At 39.7% G+C, this 8,782-nt stretch overlaps 1 protein-coding gene across 1 annotated transcript in view; it reads right to left on the bottom strand.

Moving 5' to 3' along the window:
• Nucleotides 1-7,083, bottom strand: part of LOC112054501 (G1/S-specific cyclin-D3) — a 32,018-nt gene extending 24,935 nt beyond the window's left edge. The window contains exons 1-2 of the mRNA XM_024094303.2: nucleotides 6,704-7,083; nucleotides 116-337 (exon numbers count right to left, since the gene is read on the bottom strand). Coding sequence (XP_023950071.1) covers nucleotides 116-337; nucleotides 6,704-6,925 — 444 coding nt within the window. The 5' untranslated portion in view covers nucleotides 6,926-7,083. The remainder of the gene's footprint in view (nucleotides 1-115; nucleotides 338-6,703) is intronic.
• Nucleotides 7,084-8,782: the final 1,699 nt, after the last annotated feature.

The following is an 8,782-nucleotide window of genomic DNA, read 5'->3' as shown; positions in this document are numbered from 1 at the left end:
GCCCCGCCCATTGACACTTGAACTTCGCGATTCGCTGTATCGGTGATAAAAACACACTCCTACGCGGACGAAGCCGTGAGTGTTCAGTATTTTATTATTAAAGAATGTAACTTACACATAGATCTGTTAGTGTGACGCTGTTGGCGGTGTAGAAGACCAGCAGGTCCGCGGGAAGGCCCCTCGAACTCGGCTCCCGTAGTTTCGAGGCGAGCAGTAGACACGCGGTCCCTAGTAATTGCAGCTGGCTCTTCCCAATTCTACACGTGCTTAGAAACCTATCGAAATAGGATATCGCCAGTGGGAACACCTCCTCTTGACAACTGCGTTCTTCACACACCTGGAAATAAACATTTTGTTTAGTGCTCATGCTAAAATCTTGCCAAACCTTAACAAGCTATCAAAAATTCAAACGAGTGGATGGAGCGTTTGACTTGGTATATCTTTTGTTTTTTTTTTTTCATAAAAATAACTTAAGCACAATAGTATTATTAAATTGTCAGCATTTGAGTGGATGGAACGTTTGACTTGGTTTATCTTTTCTTTTTTTAGTAAAAATAACTTAAGCCAAATAGTGTTTTTAAATCGTCAGCTGTAAGCTTTCGTCTCCGAATAAAACGAACACATTTGCAAACGTTTAGATAGCTGGATGGATGGATGATGTTTGATTCCCAAATTCAATCCAAAACGCTGTTTGTGGCAAGTGCAAGTGGCAAGTTTAGTCTTGACGTATAATATTATAGGTATTCTGGTAAAGTCCGCGGCGCACCCAGCACCGAGTTTATCATGCGGAATTCCCGATAACCTATATATTTCTTAAAATTGTAAAACACACTTTCCGCGATAAATACAGAGTGCATTACTTTCCAACAAGTTGGAAGTTTCTTATCGAAGACTATCGAATGTTGTTCGTTAAACGGAACAAGTTGTACCACTATTTTCTATGTCGTATGAGTATGTAGGTATGGCGTAGCGTGGACTAATCAAGATGTGGGCGAAGTCGAATAGGCGAGGGCCTTTATTTTCAGTTTCAGAACAGGCGTTCCCAAAAATCTATCCAATAGATGGTTTTCTATAATTAGCAACTAACCATTCCTAAAGTTAATATCACCGTGAAATAACCGTAAAAATAGCCAGAAAAATAATATGATCATATTATTTTTCTGGCTATTTTTCGATCAATCAACGCAATCAATGATGATGAATAGCTGTCTGAAGATTGTGAAATAGAAACCGCCCCGCACGGCCTCGCGATGCATTGGGCGATGGGCCGCTTTGCCCATAGTCTAGCTACGCCACTGCCTTAAAATGAGATGGTCCAAAATTGTATGGAGTCCAGGCCCAGGTCATAGTTGCTCTATGGGCGCCATCTTGATATAAATCAAAATCATCATCATTGATATAAATACGTAGAATTTATATCAATCTTGATATAAATTCTACGTATTTAGGTACATTGGTACATATATGGCTAATAGCAGCATTTTATGGCTAAGTCTAAGTAGGTTAACACACGCTTTGAACTCAAAACAAATACCCAACACGCTGTAAGGCAAAACAGAACGTTACAAAATCATATTATGATGATATTCTCGATACGATACAACGGGCAGGTTAAGTCATATCACGGTACGTCGTAGTACAATGATATACGAGTAAGATACCAAAATATTGATACATCGACCAGATTCTATAGGTAGTAAGTACCTACCACTGCAACTATAACAAATGCTACCTACCCACCATGCGATAAGAATATCGTGTATTGGTCGTGGTCTGCATGCACATTGCGACCAACACACGATCAGTCTTACGGATTTCAAGTTAGCGCTGCAGGCAATTGAACTTATTGGATGGTGGATGGCTTGGTCCATTGGTACACTATATGGTTTCGGATCACGCGTCCCGGTTATAATTAATCATTAACATCTAATGATCGTTACGGAGTCAAACTAATCACAATAAGCTCACCAATTCGCATAAGGGCAGCGCGGTGGACCCGAGCTTCATATCCCATCTCCCATAAGGAGACAGTGATGACTAGTGAGTCGTTTAAATATATTCTGATAGTAATGATAAATCACAATGAAAACTGGGTTGGAGTGCACATAATACCAACACAGTGCCACGATAAACAATATCGATTTTATTTTACCGTTCTTTTGAAGTTTAAATATTTACAGTACTTTTAAATAATCCTCCTTTTTACAATTAATTAATTAGTCGTCAATCTACTGTAGGTACGATAATAGACAACGGAAACAAACCCATGTCACTTAACCGTAGAACTTTTGGAGTTTTGGCATTGCCCACAAAATATAATATACTAGCTGACGCCGCGCGGTTTCAATCGCGTGGTTCCCGTTCCCGTAGAAATACGGGGATAATATATATAGTGTATAACCTTCCTCGAAAAATGGGCTAATTAACAGTGAAAGATTTTTTTCAAATCGGACCACTAGTTCCTGAGATTAGCGTGTACAAACAAACCAACTATTCAGATTTATAATATTAGTATACTCGTAGATTACAATCAAAGTAGAATCGACTAAACATGATTTTTCATCATTTTCAGCATATTTTAACTGCCACTACTGGGCTTCCTTATAGGTGAGGGGACTTAGAGCTTAAACCCACCACGCAGATCCAATGCAGGATGGCGCCTGGCCAGCGTAGGGTTATAACTCTTAGGGACCGGCAGCTTAACATGATCTCCAAGGCGGTCGTAACATCAACTTCCCCACTAAGGGCAGAGAATTTTTACTGAACTTAGAAGAAAGAAATACTCAGGATTTCAAAGCTAGACCCAAGACCTTGTGATTCAAAGCTACATATGCTTATCACTGAACAAACGAGGCAGTTATAGCCTCAGACTAATTATATAAGGACCTGCCTCGCTACACGTTACCTTTCTGTCAAAATATATGATCAACGATCTTATGCGATTATAAAAAGTGTCTATAAAGAATCAATTTTTCATAGTTTAAATCGTGTTGGTCGGCTAAAGAGCTCCGTAAAAATACCTTTTTGTGTAGTTGAATGGTGTAAAGAAAAGGTTAACAACTTCTAGTTTATTATAACGTATTCCTCAAAAAAAATACAGATTTTGTTCGTGAATTTAGGTGCGATACTATCCTTATGCAATTAGTCTGAGGTTATAGCTCATATGGAAAAGGTATAATTTGAAGTAAAGTCGAGTATAATCTCGAAAGGGAAACTAAAATGTTATATAATTTAGGAGTACATACGAATCGGGACCAATTAAATTATAATTATAGAAAAGTGAAAGCCTAAGTCACGTCTCATCTTTCCTGGAGAACATTGGACCTAAGAGTGGTACTATACTGAAATAGTAGAACGCCACAAGAGATGGTCATTTGTCACTGCATAGTTTCGCACGGTGTCTCGACGAGCTTTATTATTGATGTCATTTAGTATAGTGTAGTGGCCTTCGCAGGGTTGTCAATAATCGTAAAAATTTAATTGCTGTTCATTAGTCTGCTTGGCCATTTGAAAATTTGTATGGATGGATGGATTTTGCTTACTACAGGGGAGGTTTGAAAAATGGAACAGCTAAAAGCTGCACATAATTATTATGTAAAAGGTATTTGACTACTTTTGAATATATTTTTATGAGACTTTCGGGAAAATTAAGCCAATATTTTTATTTACGAATAACTTCCTTACATTTAATGAATAATTAATTAGTTAGTTTCTGAGAATAACAAAGATCTTTGTAATATTGTTTGAACGCCTAAACAAATATAATAATTTGACATAATCGTGACGTAATAATTATATCGTATTTACTATGGTGGGTTATTGAGCGATCCACTGCAGCATATGTTCCTGTATCTCCAAAAGTAATAATCACAGACACAATGTTACTTTTTCCTTTGGTTCACTATAAGCATTATTTTAATATGCAATAAAAAAATTGACAAATACCCAATTACCATATCTACCACTATACTAAAATACTATTTATAATACACAACGTGTGCGTATTAACTACAAGTTTCTTCAGATTTTAATTTAAAGCAATTTAATGAGCAAATATTTAGGAATACAAAACATCAAAAAATATTGATGCAAATCAAACTTGATAACTATGCAAACATCCATACACATTTTGGCCATATCATTTAAATACGTTGACAACCCTAGCGCGGTGCAGCGCATCCCATGCCGCGCTCAGCTGTGTCTCACGCTCGTGGCCCGTCAGCTGATTAACTTATGTCTCAGCTTAAACAAGCCATTGTTCTGTTACAACTTCCTTCTTAGCGGACATGCAACGGTTTGATGAATAACCTACTCGTAGGTACCCACCTAGTACTTACATAAATATAATATTATCATGATGGATTCTTGGAATAACTAACTACCTAGGTACTCACTTATTTACTTACTAGTACTAAACTAACTATAGGAGTGCTAAAGTAAGTTATGATTGACAGAAATAGATAGTGTAAAAGGAAGACTTGATAAAAATGATAGGTATTTACCTACCTCGCTAAAAATACTAATTTTTTTTATTCGCTATAAGTTAGCCCTTAACCCCGATAGGGTGGTAAATAGCCACGGCCGAAGCCTCCCACCAACCAGACCTTGACCAAGTAAAAAAAAACCTCGATCGGCTCAACCGGGAATAGAACCCAGGACCTGTAAATGTAAATCCACCGCGCACACCACTGCGCCACGGAGGCCGTCAAAAATCAATACCTAATTATTATCAATAATCGACATAAAATGAATGTAAATTGAAGTTGTGAATGTGGAATAGTGAAAGACCTATTTTAATCTATTCCTATGTTCGTATGTATGTATGTATGTAGGTGTGCTTATTTTTACCTACGGTCTACTCAGGTGGGTTCTAAAAAAATACCACATTGATTGCTTTATTTAGAGCCTTAGGCCATAGAACACATCGTATTGGCTGTAGTTTTAGCCCATGTAATACTAAAAGTACATTAGAACTTGCTATTTGATTTTTTAAGTAATCTATTTTGTCGTAGGTACCTAAGTAGTAGGTAGTGTATCTACCTGTTAAGTTACGGAAATCATAAATCGGTACGGATTTTAACAAGTTGAAGAAATTTTTTATTTATGGCCACATCAAGGTGTCAATGAACCCGTATCCACGGGAATCGTTTCGGTCTGCTTGACAGGCTGAAATTTGGTGAGTATGCAACTGGTTTAGACGGTACGTAACCGTGAGGCCAGTGTTACCAACTCTCCAAAATATTTATCCCTAAAGTTTGTGTCAAAAACCCCTAAAATCGCCTTAATTATTGAGTTGTCCCCCTTAAAAAAAAATCATAATAATTTAGAAATAATATGCTGAAATATGTTTAAAAACTCTATATTTAATACAGACGAAATATTACGTGTTTATCTGAAGATTCAACTTACTGAATAAATTTAACATTTTTTTTATTCGATGAAAATTGCCGCCAGTTGCCTCAGAGTGGTTGTAGAATAACGTATTATATGTCGTTATAAGTCGCTAGGTCAAGAAAGAAATATTAAAATTATCATTAATTTAAAAATATTAAAGAGTCAAAAAATCCCTGAAAATACCCCTAAAAATTTCAGACCCCTAGAAAAATCCCATTTTACTTATTTGCCCCCTAAATCTGGGGGAAAAACCCCTAAGTTGGGAACCCTGCGTGAGGCGTCGCTCGCGTCGGTACACTCAAGTAGAGCCGCCATCGCGGTGACGTCACCCAACCGTCGCCCGTCCGGACCACGTGGCCGACTAGTTCACAGCTGATGCGGCTCGCTTGTACCTACGCCCTACAGATTAATATCTACACTTCCGAAGATAATTGTTATCTATCATTATCCGTATAATACAGTTTCAAGACCAAAATAAATAATTCAAATGATATAAGTATCTATGGAAAGCTTGTACCTACATTTTGGCTTGGCTAAATACGTTAAATTACTATACAATAATGTACCAGCGATTACATTAATGCATCGTGTATCAAACCGGCTATTAACAAAAGATAGTGCGCGTCCGGCGTCAGCTGTGTGCGTGTCAAAATCAGCTGATTATTCAAATAGAACGAGCGAGTCGCATCGGTCGGCGACCGCCCGCGCGTTCCGTGGCCCCCCGCCCGCGCCCGCGCGCTCGCCCATGCTATGCCATACCATCACTACTTTCCAATGCTCTCTTAATCATAGCGTACCATGCTCATTTTAAGATATCCCATAGAAATATTTTCTGTACCTAATCGAAGTTTTTGTTTTGCAAAAAAAAAACTCGTATACTCGTAATTAAGGCAGATAATAGAATCGTATCTTTAGAATAGGTATTTACATAGGACGGCTTTTGGCATTGTGTTTCTTTTACTATCTCCATATTTGGTGTTCTACACATTTAACTAACTAACGTATTTGGATGCAATACATAATATTTAGTTGTTATTCGATTCCCAATAAGATTCTTATAAGAGAAAAACACAAAGAGATAATCAGCTGATCGTGTAAACAAAGTCTAATGTTGCGCTGTTTTTAGTATTTTGAAATACTTACCGGTCACGATTAGATGAACTTTAAGAGGTATTCGCCACTGGATCTGATCGATTAGCTACATGGAATTGTACATCGGTGGCAGAGCATACGTGGGCCACCGATGCCGAGGCGAGCCGGTCAGCCCGCACGTGGTGCCGGCGACAAGATGGCGATCGAGTGCGCTCACCTCAAGCATCCACTCGGCGACGACCCGGCGCATGATTGGCGTGATGTCGGTCTGCACGGTGCCGAAGTAGTTGGCCGTGACGGCGTAGCGCTCCTCGGTTCGCAGGAGATTGTCGAGCACGCGGCGGCGCAACAGCACCGGGTCGACGGCGGCGGCGGGCGCCGGCGCCGGCGCACCCTCGCAGCTCGCGGGGCTCACGCGCTCCGCACACAGCAGCTCCATGGCACACCGCACCGCGGCTTAATCTGGGCACTGCCTGCTGGTTCTGTCGACGGTGGGTCGCGTCGCGGACAGCTGATCGAGCGCGCCGGGGGCCGAGTACGGACTGCGGAGCGATGCGACGGCGGCGAGAGCCCGAGTCACAGTGAGGCAGTGAGCGGCCGGCCGGCTCGCCTGCGCCGCCCGGCGAACATATGATCGGCGGGGCGCGGGGGCCGGGCGAGGGGCACAAACCGCCAGTGAGGCCCGCACGCAGGTTTTCTCCCGATTCGACGTTCGAATAATAATACATAACACGTTTTCTTGCTCACTCACACTTTATCCTGACTCTTGCTTCTCGTTCTTGTATTTACAAAATGAGATGGATTCCACGGACTGATTATAAAAGTGACCATACCACCACAATACCTAGGTATCTGTCGATAGGTACTCCAGCAGCCGTTAATTATGAACTGGTTACTTATTCTTTCAAAAATTCCCGTAAAAAAAATTATATAGGTACCTAGGTACCTACCTACCTAGGATCATTTAGTTTTTACACAAAACAAGAAAAGAGACGTAGATAGGTATCTACCTACCTAACTGCTTCCTGTAGCTAAGTAGGTACCTACCTAATACCTACTACTACCTAGGTAGGTACCTACCTATTTAACTATTAAGTAAGTAGGAACTACCTACTTTCCTATTAAGTAGGTATTACAAGTAGGTACCAGTAGATACCCTACATAGGCTACCTACCAAAGACCTTTTAACTACCTACTAACAAATTCACAAAAGCTACACTTTTCAACCGTCACTCGTGGACTCATGGTTATAAAGATAAACAATTGCTTACATACCCATGTACGAGAGGTTATTGAACTATCGCATAGCGAATAGTAGGTGTGGAAACTTTGATTAAGATAATAATATAATCGATCCACTAAAGGACGTCTACGTTGTGTTTAGTATAAATAAACTACGTAGGTCGGAACTTGCACCTACGTAACTACATAATAGGTAATGTAGGTAGGTAGGTACATTAAGACAAAAAGGCTATACGAGATACGACAAATACCTACCTAGGTACCTACTTAATCTGTATTTTGCTACCATTTTCAGCTGCCCAATCAATAAGAGCCGTGATAGCACAGTGGATATGACCTCTGCCTCCGATTTTGGAGGGTGTGGGTTCGAATCCGGTCTGGGGCATGCAAATTCAACTTCTCAGTTGTCTGCTTTTTAAGAAATTAAATATAACGGTGAAGGAAAACATCCAAGGCCAATAGGCCATAGGCCAATGCCTAACCCCTGCCATTCTGAAAGGAGATTCGAGCTCAGCAGTGAGCCGAATATGGGTTGATAACGAACGAACTGCCTAATCAATGATATTATAAAATAACATAGGTATTATTGTGCCCAATGATATTGGGTACTTAATATTCATAGATGACAGTAACAACAACGATACTAATCGTTGTTGTTACTGTAATCTAAACCGCAAAGTCTGAAATAAAATATCGTTGTCTGAAAGGTCTGAAACGACGTAAAGTTTCAGGTATGGGCACGACAAAAAGTACTTGTATTATAAGTAGGTAACTAGGTATTATTAGCACAGAATATATTTGTATTTAGAAACTACAGGTACAGTATGTGTAAGTCAATTACTTAGTAGGTAGGTATTATATCTACTGTGGTATTACCTACCTAATATTATTTTTAAACAAAGTAAAGATCGGTTGACAAAACAAAAACTCATATTTAATGAGTTGCGCGGGCAAAAATGTTACATTAATAAATTCGTCACTAGTTAGTATGCAAAAACGAACTTAAGGTCTCTCCACACTAGCGCAAACCTTCGCCGTTTATAAACGCAGTGCA

The sequence above is a fragment of the Bicyclus anynana genome, chromosome 6, assembly GCF_947172395.1.
Source record: "Bicyclus anynana chromosome 6, ilBicAnyn1.1, whole genome shotgun sequence".
NCBI classification, from domain to species: Eukaryota; Metazoa; Arthropoda; class Insecta; order Lepidoptera; family Nymphalidae; genus Bicyclus; species Bicyclus anynana.
The sequence above is the reverse complement of the archived record's forward strand: the minus strand, read 5'-3'. Positions and strand labels throughout refer to the sequence as shown.